This window comes from Hyla sarda, chromosome 4 (genome assembly GCF_029499605.1).
Source record: "Hyla sarda isolate aHylSar1 chromosome 4, aHylSar1.hap1, whole genome shotgun sequence".
Taxonomy (NCBI): domain Eukaryota; kingdom Metazoa; phylum Chordata; class Amphibia; order Anura; family Hylidae; genus Hyla; species Hyla sarda.
In genome coordinates this window covers 306,403,230-306,418,053 of record NC_079192.1, presented here as the reverse complement: position 1 = coordinate 306,418,053, position 14,824 = coordinate 306,403,230, and the positions used below count along the sequence as shown (strand labels likewise).

The 14,824-nt window shown below is 40.9% G+C and overlaps 1 protein-coding gene across 14 annotated transcripts in view; it reads right to left on the bottom strand.

Moving 5' to 3' along the window:
• SH3TC2 (SH3 domain and tetratricopeptide repeats 2) overlaps positions 1–14,824 on the bottom strand; it is a 211,493-nt gene that overhangs the window by 54,712 nt on the left and 141,957 nt on the right. For all 14 annotated transcript variants that reach the window (XM_056574764.1, XM_056574766.1, XM_056574765.1 and 11 more), the window contains 4 exons: positions 11,257–11,362; positions 7,169–7,312; positions 5,198–5,402; positions 628–704 (listed from right to left, as the gene is read on the bottom strand). In XM_056574764.1, the coding sequence (XP_056430739.1) occupies positions 628–704; positions 5,198–5,402; positions 7,169–7,312; positions 11,257–11,362 (532 nt within the window). The remainder of the gene's footprint in view (positions 1–627; positions 705–5,197; positions 5,403–7,168; positions 7,313–11,256; positions 11,363–14,824) is intronic.

The following is a 14,824-nucleotide window of genomic DNA, read 5'->3' as shown; positions in this document are numbered from 1 at the left end:
GGTGCACAACTGCACTTGGGGTTGAGCACCTTGTATCACCTTAGATAACATCAATGTAAGTGTTTGATGGTCGGAACACTGAGACACCGACCAATCCAAACTTTTAACATGTCTCTGCAACAAAGGAGGTGGGTTTAAAACACAGACTAGGGTGTAAATCTTTCCATTCTTTGCTTTACTTTCCAAAATAAGGAGCACATGCTGACTAAAATACCATGAATTAAGTTAAAGTTTAAAAATATTTGCACTTGACCACCGCCATCAAATAAATTAAAGAATACTAATAAACGCTTCATTGGTATCTACAGCTAACTGAGAATGTTACATAACAGACAATGAATTGACTAGATGTTATAACATCCACTTCAAGCAGGCTGACTGCGGATCATAGTAACCACTCTATTTGGGAAAGTGATAAGTGAGTCCAAAGTGATATTTGCTTGTCTTTCTTTCTATGTAAATGTTTATTAATACATCATCTTCATTTATTATACAAACATTCTTGGTACACTTCACTGCTGGAACATGATGATACTGAGCAGTACAAAGGGAGATTGTTGTGGTGGTAATTGATATATGCGGCTGTAACAATAGCATGTCTGTGTGTGGAATGGTTAGGAACTTTACCTATTGGCTGAGATGTAATGTTCCGGCAGTTCTGCTCTGTCACGTTACAGGTTGTTGGGTATGTTTTCAGAAACCATCTAAAGGAAATGTATAACCTCTAGTCAGCTCTCTCATCGGCTCATTTTACTGCATATGACAGATTTAGAAAACATAAAATCTAACAGAATATACATCATAACATGATTTTGGATAGGAAATAAATAGAAATTTACTATAATATACTTAAAACCACACTTGAAAACATGTTCCTATCTGGAATGATAAATTCTCCTATTACTATAATGCTGGTAATCTTTATCTCTACTGAGGCCCATTCAACCTGAACACTTCTCACGGCTAGAAGCGTGTTCTAGTTGTATCCACTTTTGTCAACTAAATATAGCAGCAGGTGGATAAATATTATCTACTGTGAAACATTGCAGGAAAGCATCATGAAGCGGAGAGTTTTGTGCTGCTACTAATTCAGCTAGCAAGAAACATCTAGAAGGCAGGTAGAACAAAAGAACTTTTACTGCTGCAAGTACCAAGATACATAGATAAGTAAGTAACTAGGTACGTAACTTTAGGGGATAAAAACTGACAGGAGCAGAATTAATCCTTAAATAATTACCCTTCTCTGTGTATGAGGGTGTAAGGCTGGGTTCACATATGTGCGGCATCCGGCACAGTTTCCCTCCGGCGTGCACCTGAGGGAAACTGATGCTACCACTGATCCCATTCATTTGAATGGGACAGTTCGCAATCATCCAGCGTCTCAATTTTGGCGCCAGATGGTTGGACACGCCAGAGGGCACCGGACTTGTCATCAGTTTTATGGCATCCGGCGTCCATTGTATCTGGGCACGCCGTATGGATGCCGGATGCCATACAACTGATGACAAGCTGTCATCAGTTGTGGCATCAGTTGCATTGAGATTTAGGCTAAGGTCACCGCTATGTGCCGGATGCCAGACATATGTGAACCCAGTCTAACTGCTCATCACCTAATGTTAGGACTGTTTAAACCAGCTCTGTGTTTTGTAATCAGTGGTGCAACATTAAGGGGTCGCAGTTACACCAGACCCCCTTGGTCACTCTAGGTTCAGTGCTTACCTGCAGACATGGTGATGCTGTGCTGAGCGCACGCTGGACACTCATGCTGCGCAGCTATATACCGGCATACTGAAGACGAGATACGACCAGAGATTATTAGCTTGCGCAGGTCCCAGCACACAGTAACTCAGCACCAATCTGATTTCGTATAGAACGTACTTTGCCTAGATAGGAGTGACAGACTGTCACTCATGTGTGATGTGATGTTGTGGTGCATGATGGGACAATTTGGTTTTTGCAACATCAATCTATGGCTGGTCACCTTGTCAATCATTTTTGAACCAATCCATTTCTACATGTCCGTGATTGGACATAGAACAGAGTGTAACATCACTGATAGGAGGTTATAAATACCCTGGTCAGGCTTGTTTGGACGCCATTTCCCCAAAAGACCTTGACAAAGCCACTGCTGTGGCGAAACATCAGACGGGTGCATGCGTTCAAGATTTTAATTTACTCTGCCATACCACTCAATGATAATCAATTACTATTTGCAGCAAAGCTGTAATTGTGCATTGACAGGAAATACAATGAGAACTTAATGGCAGAAACATTTTAATCGTTTACTGAGGCATTAAAAGTTACGTTTTAATATAAATTGGTGGATGGTAAAATAGGATCTTAGGGTCACGACTGTTACCAATTGTAAATGCACTTACAGGAATGGGACCTAATGTCCAGCAAAGGAAGTATTATTATTTTTTATTTTGTTAAGGCAAGGTGGGCTATGTCCTGTGTTAAAGAGGGACGCAAAGGGTGCCAAGTACCGTATTGGATGGGGCAACAAGGGGACCCTGTACTGTGTGGGGGTGGCACAAAGGGGGCCATCTACTATGAAGGGGGTCACAAGGAACCTAGAGGACGGTCAGCAGATTGTAAAAGAGTGAATCTGGGATTGCTGTATGTAAGGACCTGTCCGGTGATGAGCAAATTTGAAGGCAGGTGTGGGGGTCATGAGTAGTGTTGAGCGGCATAGGCCATATTCGAATTCGCGAATATTCGCGAATATATGGACGAATATTCGTCATATATTCGCGAATATTCGCATATTCGTTATATTCCCGTTTTATTTTCGCATATGCGAACATTCGCGTATGCGAAAACTATCATATGTGCATATTAGCATATACAAAATTTACATACGCGAAAATTCGCATATGTGAAAATTCGCATGTGCTAATTTTCGCATATGCTAATTTTCGCATATGCGAATTTTCGCGCGCCAGTCTCACACAGTAGTATTAGAGCCTTCTTTACACCACACAAGCTGGAAGCAGAGAGGGATGATCACTGTGATGTGTACTGTGAAAAAAAAAAAAAAAAAAAAAAAAAAACGAATATTCGTAATTACGAATATATAGCGCTATATTCGCGAAATTCGCGAATTCGCGAATATGCGATATTCGCGAATAATATTCGAATTGCGAATATTCGTGAGCAACACTAGTCATGAGGACAGATCCGAAGAAAGACAGACAGCCATTTAGAAAAGGTTGGTTCTGATAGGCAGGCTAGCTTCCAAGAGTAAGAATTTCGTGTGAATACAAGGAACCTAGCTCCAAGGTTAAAAAAAAAATGTGTATCCCTGAAGAGGTTACAGACTGTTGGCAACAGGTGCCGAGCACATGTGAAAATTGTAGCGTTTGTTAGGGTGACCTCAAGAACCATGGGAAACCCACAAAATAAGAATAAGTTACGGACAGTTTGCTACTACTCTAGTTCTAGTGTTTGTGCTGCCCATACTCTGCCCAGCCTAGAAAGAGCCAGGAACCTGCTTTACTAGACTCTATTACTTACAGACTGTTCTAGGCTTTTCTATGAAGCCCACCAACCTCTGTGTAGTTTCAAATGTTAACAGCCTGGCAAAAGTACACAAAGTGAACTGACATACCAGCAAAGTCAAAGACAAAAAAAATTGATAAAAAAAAAAATTCCCTATGATAAATCAGCCCCTATTTGTTCATAAATCTCCATAAATCTGGGTGCACTGCAGCTATTCTTTTAACTTCAATATATAATCCAGAATATTTTATACAGTATACCTATTAACTCCAAATGATGCCTGATGAAAACAATTTCCCTTTATATAAATGTTTCAATATTTCTGTACCTGTCTAAACTCACTCAATGCTAGGGTTGCCACCTGGCCGGTATGTTACCGGTATAGCCGGTATTTTGCCCACACTGCCTTTTTTATATTAAAAATACCGGCGATGCAATGGCCGGTATTTATCCAACTAATCCTCCAACTCCTGGAATGTTGCACCATAACCTATACCAGTGTTTCCCAACCAGGGTGCCTCCAGCTGTTGCAAAACTACAACTCCCAGCATGGCCGGACAGCCAACGGCTGTCCGGGCATGCTGCAAGTTGTAGTTTTGCAACAGCTGGAGGCCCCCCTGGTTGGGAAACACTGACCTATACTATATACTACTATATAGTCCAACATGCTGGGAGTTGTAGTTTTCATTTAGGGTAGCTTCTGAGCCGCAGGCTGTATCAGGGCATGCTGGGAGTTGTACTTAGTAACTAACTGCAACAAAAATGGTACTGTTAAAAACTACAGATCAGGGCGCAAAAAATTTGCCCTCATACAGCCCCGTATAAGGAGAAATAAAAAAGTTATAGGGGTCAGAATAGGACAAAAATTCTTTATCAATTATTTATCAAGAAGGTGCAGCAGGATGATGAATTTTGCGCAGTTTTGCTGTGGTGGGAAAAGCTCTACCACATACACTTTTTCTAGACGCTTGTGAGGGAGGGAAGTAGACACTTTCTCAGGTCCTGAATTTGGCAGGTCAGGTGTTTTTACTTACATTCACAGAGCTGCCTGGACCTTTTTTACTTGCATTTTAGACGCTACAATCAAATTTGATTGTGGTGTATAAGGGGTTAAAGCCGGGCATCACCGTGATCGGGGATGTCTGGCATTAGAGATGGGTCCGGTGGCAGATAGCCCCCAACACCACCCAGCTATGACCCACGATCAGCTCCTGAGCACGTGTCATAGAAGGGGAGTGGGAGGCTGTCGTCTACAAGAGGTTAAAGGTTGAATTGCGGGAGGTAGAAGTTATTCTCACACCTACTGGTAGGTGGTGTAGCTTTGCGCCTAAAAAAGTACCTTTGCGAACAAAATAGTGACTTTTGACAAAAGTCGCAAATTATAAATACGTGACCACTGCATGGTCAAAAAGAAAAAGTTCTACGGGTAGGAAAAAAGAGCGAAACTGTCTATATCAAAAGACGCATAAAAGTCGCTAAAATGCTGCTTGCGCCTAAACTGCGCCTAAACATATTAAACAAAAAGCTCTAAAAGCAATGATAAATCTCCCCCATAGATTGGTGGCACTCTACTTGTGCATCTTGCTTAATAAGTCTTCCCGCTATACCTAGAGTAGATAGGCCAAATGATATGTAGACATTCCAATAAAACATGGCAAACCTCTATTGTGCATCATGAAACCTTAAAAGCACTTACTGGTAGAAAGGATGGGGTAGGGGCTCGACTGCTATAATGGGCAGTAGACCACGGTCCCCTGTGCTTAGTGACTGTCCTTCCCACGATGACTCGTCACCAATGTCTTTAACGTATACCACATCATTGACAGACACTGCTAGGAATTCCTTCTCTTCTTCCACTTGTGCACCAGCATCATGTACGACGGCTCTTGCATAGAAGCACCCTACGAGGCATAAGACTACAATATTTAGTCTGACAAATACATTTAGTTATGACAAAGCAATAACCCTGACCTGATTTAATGAGAACTGCATATGGGGGATACAAGTACAGTGGTCCCTCAACATATGATGGTAATCCGTTCCAAACGGACCATCGTTTGTTGAAACCATCGCATGTTGAGGGATCTGTGCAATGTAAAGTATAGGACAGTGGTCTACAACCTGCGGACCTCCAGATGTTGCAAAACTACAACACCCAGCATGCCCGGACAGCCAACGGCTGTCCGGGCATGCTGGGTGTTGTAGTTTTGCAACATCTGGAGGTCCGCAGGTTGAAGACCACTGTTAGAGGAAGTTGCACTCACCTGTCCCCGCCGCTCCGGACCGTCAACGCTCGTCACCGCTGCCCGGGATGTCGCCGTCCATCGCTGTCGCCGCATCCCCGAGGTGTCCCCGATGCTCCGGTAAGGCCTCTGCTTCCCCGGCATCCGTGCGCTTCGTCGCCACCATTACGTCGCTACGCACGCCGCTCCTATTGGATAACGGGACGGCGTGCTCAGCGACGTAATGACGTCGATGGAGAGCGCCGACGATGCAGGGGATCCTGAAGAGGACGCGCCGGAGCCCCGAGGACAGGTAAGAGAGATCACTGGAGCTCACGGGGCACCGTAAACGGCTATCCGGCGGCAGCTGAAGCAGTCTGCGCTGCTGGCTGGCCGTTTATGCGATGGCCCCGACATGAAAAAGCATTGTATGTTGATGCTGCCTTCAACATGTGATGGCCTCTGAGAGGCCATCGCATGTTAAAATTATCGTATGTCGGGACCATCGTAGGTCGAGGGGTCACTGTATACAGTGCAAACTATAGAGGATGATGCATACTCCTCGTTTACAGTTAAGATCATATGAGATCTCCCTGCTGGTGCAAAGGAGTCCCATCAGCTTGATAGTCAAGTCGCTATTTCTCATCAATGGTGTAAGAAAACTGTAAGGGGACGTTCACACTAAATTAATTAGGGGACTAGTCGGACTAGTCCGCAGTCCTTCCTCACTACTGCACAGTATGGCACTGTATTTAAAACAAACACTGATGCCCCCCTCAACATGTTTTGTTGTATCTCAGCGTCTTCAGGTGCATAAAGAGGCACAGATCTAGTTTAGTGATTGGACCCCTACCTACCATTGTTAGGGTGGTTGTTAGTGAGTTTTTTTTTTCTAAAATTCCAATCCAAATCTGCTTAAAAAACTATTTTATAAGGATTTTATTAGGATTTGACAAGGATTTTGAAGATGATTTCTTACACAAATTGGTTGGGGATTTTTGCAGGGGGTTTTGGCAAGGATATTTACTCAGCTGTTGACCCAGTGTGAACACACCCTAAGGCTGCTTGCACACTATAAAATTCATCCGTTTATAAACGTCCGTTATAAAAACCCTGAAAATTGGCTGTGAAACGGCCGTTACAAAAGCTCATACGGCCGTTAAAAAATCCCATTATAGTATGGGATTTTCACATTATCCATTTTAACCCGTTATAGCCAGTTATTAATAACGGACGTTGTTTTGTGACGGAAGAATGAACAGAAGAAATAGTGAATGCACTTTTTCTCCCGTTACCATCTTCCGTCACAAAATAACATCCGTTATTAATAACTGGCTATAACGGGTTAAAACGGATAATGTAAAAATCCCATACTATAATGGGATTTTCTAACGGCCGTATGAGATTTTGTAACGGCCGTTTAACATGTAGATGTCATCACTTACCTTCTTGAAGAAGCAAACCAAGATATAATGTTGCCAATTCATCTTGATTTACAGATACTTGTATCTCTGTGTCTTCAACCAAGGTGGTGTTCAACCAATACCTCTCATCAAAAAGCAGATGTTCCAGAGTGCAAGCCACAATACCTGGTGGAGCATAACCAAATATTCTACATTACTTTTTCTCAAGTCAGAATTAGGTTCCAAGATGTTACAGACCAATCACCTTGGAACTATACTCTAAATATGATGAATCTGTAAATATATTTAGATCAGTACATGGTCCATGGTACAAAACAAAATTAATAATAATGGATTTTTATTTAGGAATTTGCGCAATTATGTAAATACACTAACGTGTTAAGAACAGAATTATAGTGACATCTAGTGGTAAAAAAGAAAATCTGCTGGTAGTTGCCTACAACCCTGCAATATTTAAACAGTATTATACCTTGTGAAAAGTGTCAAACATACACACTAAACGAAATATGCATAATAGATACTGAAAAATAATTTGCCCTTTACATTAAAAAGCTGTTACTTTGTATCTGATGTATAGTGCATAATTACTTAATATATAAACTTGGTTTGGTTTGTGCTCTGATCTGCATTGCCAGCTGTGAGACCTTATACAAACAGGGCTGTATCATCTGAATTGACTCTCATATAGGAGTAGAAACATCTCAGACATGATCAAGAGAATTGGGAGGCCAAGAGCTAAATTTCAAGTGTTAGAGTAAAGGGTCTAAATATTTGTGTCCATGCAATTTTTTTCCCCCTTTTTTAAATACATTTGCTAAAGCTATGGGTTATGGAGAATAATGGGGGGGGGGGGGGGGGGGGGGCTCATTTTTAATTTTAACACATTTTTATTTAATTTTAGCACAATAATGTAACATAAAATGCGAAAAAAGTCAAAAGATCTGCACTATAGTTTCTAAATATGAAAAGAAGTAGCAAGGTCATAACAAGAATCTGTAAAAAGTACCAGAAAGTAAACAAATAAGAATACTAGAGATGAGCGAATCAAATTTTACGATTTATTCCGAATTTCATGAAAAATTTGATTCGGACCGAATCCGAACTTCGACTAGATTCGAAATAACTAAATTCTTATTAGCGACACCTCTGCGATTGTCCTGTATAATGTATAGATGTCAACGGCTTTCTCCTGCGCTCGCATCTCTGCAATAGACAAGGCGATCAGGAGTGACACCTGCTGTGATCTGTCCTTAACTGAAGGTGCTACTGCTCCCAACATGGAGCACACTCTGCTCCATGCTGGGAGCTGTAGTACCTGCATTAATAGACAGATCACAGCGGGTGTCACTTCTGACACCCAATGCGATCGTCCTGTATGATGTATAGATGTGGGTGACCGGCCGCTCTTCTCTGGTCCCACTGTAGTATTAGTACATGCCGTATATATACATATTATTCATATTTCCCCTGGAGAGCTGTGATTTGCTGAAACCATCTGGCCAATCACAGCTCTCTGCGGGAAATATGGCCAGCCGGACTATAATGCAGAGATGCAAGTGCAGGAGAAAGCCGTTGAATCTCTGCAATAGATAAGATGATCACATCTGGTGTCAAGAGTGACACCCGGGGCGATCTGTCTATTAGTACAGGTACTACAGCTCTCATCATGGAACAGTCTGTTCCATGCTAGGAGTAGCAGTACTACCTAAAAATGTAAAAAATAGAGAGAGAAAACACACACTTTATTAAACACAATATAAAAATACATTAATAATAAACCTACATTTTTATTTATTATAAAAAATATATAATTTTTACATTTAAATGACCCCTTTCTACATTTTTATTATTGTCGGCTACAAAGTGTGTGTGTGTGTGTTTCACTTTTTTTTTTCTGTATTTTAAAATTTTTTTAGGTAGTACTACCACTCCCAGCATGGAACAGACTGTTCCATGATGGGAGCTATAGTACCTGTATTAATAGACAGATCGCCCTGTGTCACTCCTGACACCCGATGCGCTTGTCCTCTCTATTGCAGAAATGGAGCGGCTTTCTCCTGCACTCAAATCACTGCACTATACTCTGGCCGGCCAGTGATGTGAATAGAATTCACATCACTTATTCATATTTCTCGCAGAGAACTGTGATTGGCCAGATGGTTCCAGCAAATCACAGCTCTCTGCGGGAAATATGAATAATAGGTATATATACGTCATGTACTCCTACTACAGTGGGACCAGAGAAGACCGGCCGCCCGCCCGCATCTATACGTTATACAGGACGATCACATCTGTAACACCCGCTGCGATCTGTCTATTAATGCAGGTACTATAGCTCCCCGCATGGAGCAGAATGTGCTCCATGTTGTGAGCACTAGTACCTGCAGTTGAGGAGAGATCACAGGGGGTGTCACTCCTGACACCAGATGCGATCATCCTATCTAGATGCGAGGAAGCCCCCCACATCTATACATCATACATGAAGATCGTGTGGGTGTAAGGAGTGACACCTGGGGCGATCTGTCTATTAGCACAGGTACTACTACTCCCATCATGGAACAGTCTGTTCCATTCTGGGAGTAGTAGTACTGATTAAAAAATATTTTTAAAAATTGAGAAAAAAAAGTGAAAAACATACACACACTTTATTAAAATACATTACTAATAAAAATTTGCCGATCATTTATTTGGATCGAATTGATTTTTTTCGGGGAATCGGCCGAATCGAATTTTTCAAAAATGTGCTCATCTCTATAGAATACCATACATTATCCAAGTAATGGTACAAAACAGTACTCAAGTGACATTATTATATAGAGAACAAATAATACCACTATATATCGTATAAATAATAATCTCAGGTGACACTATCGTACCATGTCCTTAATAATGGAGACTTGAGGGTGTTTGGCTATTTTGTCCCCATTACAATGCAGTCCTGTCCATGCAATAGGAGTGTTTTGGTTATTAATTTATATATATATATATATATATATATATATATATATATATATATATCTAGCTATAAAATCAGGGCAAACTACACCGCACATTATAACTACCGTATATCAACAAGTAGTGCAATATGTAATTTACATTTGGAAACTTTTTTCTTTCCTTTTTTTTTTCCTTTTCAGGCTTTAATATTGTGTTCCTATTATTAAAGGAAATGTGTCATCAGTGTCACCTGAACTAACCTGTCGGTACTTACGTGATCCTGTTCTGTGCTGTAGTTCTCTGGCAATCCTCTTCGGTAACATCAGCTCCGGGCCCGACTTGGAGTATGGGCGGAGCTTAGTGGCATCACCGCTGCTGTTTGTTATCTGTGGGACCCAGCAGAGAACAGCAGCGGTGACATTACTTAGCTCCGCCCATGCTCAAAGTCAGGCTTGGAGCTGAAGATATCGAAGAGGATAGCCGGGGAATGGGATCAAATAAGTATCGTTGTCATCACCGTCACCTGCACTACCTGTCTGTACTGACAGGTTAGTGCAAGTGGCACTGATAACAGATTTCCTTTAAGATAAACCATCAAAATCAGATTAATAACTCTGAGCTCATTATGCAAGGAGTTGGATCCCACCTATCTGATATGGTGTATTGGAAGTATCAAATATTAGCAGTACTAAATGATCAATAAACAGAAAAGGATTTCTTTATTTAGTATTAACTAGTTTCCTGCCAAGTCAGTAAAAGGGGTTGTCAGGGGGTATATTTTTTATATATATATGGCTGGGGTTGTAATCACAAAGAAGTTATACTCACCTACCCAAGCCCCCCAGCGGTAACACCAACCCTTCCAATCTCCGCTCATCACTGCTACTTCCTGGTGATGTTTCGTCAGCACAAGAAGAATTTACTGAGCAGAGGAAATACCCTACTGCAGCGATCGAGCTGAGCAGGGCAGTTCCTGCGGGGACAAGTCACCAAAAAGCAGGAAGCAGCAGTGAGGAGCAGGGTCCAGAATAATCAGCATGGCAACTGCAGAGGCTCGGGGAAGGTATTAATTTAGTGTATATATACATATATTTTTTTAAAGTATACTGTATATGCCTGGACAACTTCCTTAACTCATTTTATTCCGCAATTATTGCAAATGTTGACATTACCGAGAGAGAGATAAGTCGTAAATTTCCAGATTTCTTCTATAGTCTTAAAGGTTACAATAAAAACATCATTCTGTGCTTGGATAGACACTAGCCGGGCAGACAGCTCCTAAAAAATAAATAAACAAGAATATATAAAAGGTTATCCTCAAAAGTAACATTATGGGGAGGAAAAACATGTTTTGTCCTATCATTCTGCACTTAATACCACAACATTTTTTTTTTGCTATTTTATTAAATTGGCAAAACTAAAATTTTGCATAGCTAAATATTCAGACCATTTGCTAATAACCTTGAAATGTAACTATGGGCCTCCCATTGATCATCTCTGAGATGTTTTTTTTTACACCTGTGATAAATTCAGGGGATTGAACATCATTTGAAAAGACACACCTTTGTCTAAATAGGGTCTCGCAGCTGTATGTATGTATATCAAGGCAAAAAGCAAGCCATGAGGTGGAAAGAACCGTCTGTAGAGCGTAGAAATAGGATTGTGTGGGGGCACAGATCTAGAAAAGGGTACTAAAAAATTTCTGCTGCACTGAAAGTTTCGAAGAGCACAGTGGCCTCCATAATTCTTACATGGAATTGGTTTGGACAAACCAGGACAGTTTGAGGGGAGAAGGGTCTTGCTAAGAGAGATGACTAAGAACCCAATGGTCTCTGAGCTCCAAAGATCCTGTGTGCAGGTGGAAAAAAAATTTAGATGGTCAAATATGATTCCAGTACTCCACCAATCTGGAGTTTGCACCTAAAGGACACTCAGACTGTAGGAAATAAAACTCTCTGATCTAATGAAACCAAAATTTAACCTTCTAGCCTTTATTCTAAGAGTCATATCTGGAGGAAACCAGGCACTGCTCATCACCTGCCCAATACCAACCCTGCAGTGAAGCATGGTGGTGGCAAGGGGGTATTTTTCAGAGGTTGGTTCACTGGTCAGAGCTGAGGGAAATCTGACTGGAGAAAATGTCTATGCGGTATTTTAGTTTTTCCTCTTCAATAAATTAGTAAAGATTTTTAACAGTCTGTTTTCACTTTACTATTGGGGTATTGAGTACAGAATGATGGGGGAAAACTTGATTTTTTTTAAATATTTTGACACAAAGCCGCAACATAACAAAAGGAAAAGGGTCTAAAAAACTTTTAAAGATTCACTGTATATATATATATATATATATATATATATATATATACAGTCATGGCCGTGAATGTTGGCCCCCCCTGAAATTTTTCTAGAAGATGAAGTATTTCTCACAGAAAAGGATTGCAGTAACACATGTTTTGCTATAACATGGTTATTCCCTTTGTGTGTATTGGAACTAAAGCAAAAAATGGAGGAAAAAAAGCTAATTTGACATAATGTCTTACCAAACTCCAAAAATGAGCTGGACAAAATTATTGGCACCCTTAACTTTAGATTTGTTTGCACACCATTTGGAAAAAAATTACTGAAATCAGTCGCTTCCTATAACCATCAATAAGCTTCTTACACCTCTCAGCCGGAATGCTGGACAACTTTTCCTTTGCAAACTGCTCCAGGTCTCTCTTATTGGAAGGGCACCTTTTCCCTACAGCAATTTTAAGATCTCTCCACAGGTGTTCAATGGGATTTAGATCTGGACTCATTGCTGACCACTTCAGAACTCTCCAGTGCTTTGTTGCCATCCATTTCTGGGTGCTTTTTGACGTATGTTTGTGGTCATTGTCCTGCTGGAAGACCCAAGATCTCGGATACAAACCCAGCTTTCTGACACTGGGCTGTACAGTGCGACTCAAAATCTGTTGGTAATCATGATGCCGTGCACACATTCAAGGCACCCAGTGCCAGAGGCCACAAAACAACCCCAATTATCATTGAACCTCCACTATATTTCACTGTAGGTACTGTGTTCTTTTCTTTGTAGGCCTCGTTCTGTTTTCAGTAAACAGTAGAATGATGTGCTTTACCAAAAAGATCTATCTTGTTCTTATCTGTCCACAAGATGTTTTCCCAGAAGGATTTTGGCTTACTCAAGTTCATTTTGGCAAAATGTAGTATTTCTTTTTTATGTCTCTGTGTCAGCAGTGGGGTCCTCCTGGGTCTCCTGCCATAGCGTTTCATTTCATTTAAATGTTGAGGGATAGTTCGCGCTGACACTGATACTCCCTGAGCCTGCAGGACAGCTTGAATATCTTTGGGACTTGTTTGGGGCTGCTTATCCACTATCCTGCGTTGACACCTTTCATCAATTTTTCTCTTCCGTCCACACCTAGGGAGATTAGCTACAGTGCCATGGGTTGCAAACTTCTTGATAATGTTGCGCACTGTGGACAAAGACAAATCTAGATCTCTGGATATGGACTTGTAACCTTGAGATTGTTGATATTTTTCCACAATTTGGGTTCTCAAGTCCTCAGACAGTTCTCTTCTCCTTTTTCTGTTGTCCATGCTTAGTGTGGCACACACAGACACACAATGCAACGACTAAGTGAACTTCTCTCTTTTTTATCTGCTTTCAGGTGTGATTTTTAATTGTCCAAACCATTTGCTCGCTCCAGGTGAGTTTAAAGGAGCATCACATGCTTGAAACAATCTTATTTTTCCCCAATTTTGAAAGGGTGCCAATAATTTTGTGCAGCCCATTTTTTTTTGGTGTCACATTATGTCCAAATAGCTTTTTTTCCTACCTTCTTTGGTTTAGTTTCAATGTACACAAAGGAAATAAACATGTGTATAGCAAAACATGTGTTACTGCAATCCTTTTCTGTGAGAAATACTTCACTTTCTAGAAAAATGTCAGGGGTGCCAACAATTACGGCCATGACTGTATGTATGTATGTATGTATGTGTATATATATATATATATATATATATATATATATAGCAAATGAGTTATTATAATTTCCTCCTAACCACACAGCTTATGAATGGTAAAGCACAGGTCAACAAATGCTGTCTTGGTTACAATTCTGTGCTTCCTATTGTGAACTCTGTTTAGCAGTGCCTCTATGGACTCTGACCAATGTTATCTGGCATGAAGCCCAGATTTGTTGACCTTTATGTGACACACTATGGTATGAGAGGTATGTACTGTAGCCCCGCTCCAGTATTAGTGAGCAGGCTACTGGGAGGAACGGACATTCCTTTACAGCTTTGCTTCACCTTTGTCATGATAAGAGGCTATTCCTGCTGGAATATAAGTAACAGTAACATAAATATTTTTCCAGTTGCAAAATTATTTATTCCTGAAAAATTACAAGCTGTCATAATTTACATACAGCCAATTCCTATTTAATATTATATACAGATGAGAAGGTATGAAGGATAAATGGGTACTTTGGCCCTAGACATCTTATCCCCTATCCAAAAGATAGGATATAAGATGTCTGATCTCCAGCCGGCTACCCGCGATCCCCGACCCGTCACCCGAGGGTTCTTAACATTTATGTTCAGAACACCGGCTGTACTAGGCTGGGGCGGCAGTGGTTGTTATGCCCCCTTTATTCAGTAGAGTTCGCTCCATGCAAGTGGGTTCCTGCAGTGTCTGACCGGAGATTGAGGGGGGTTCCAGGGAATAATATGTTGAGA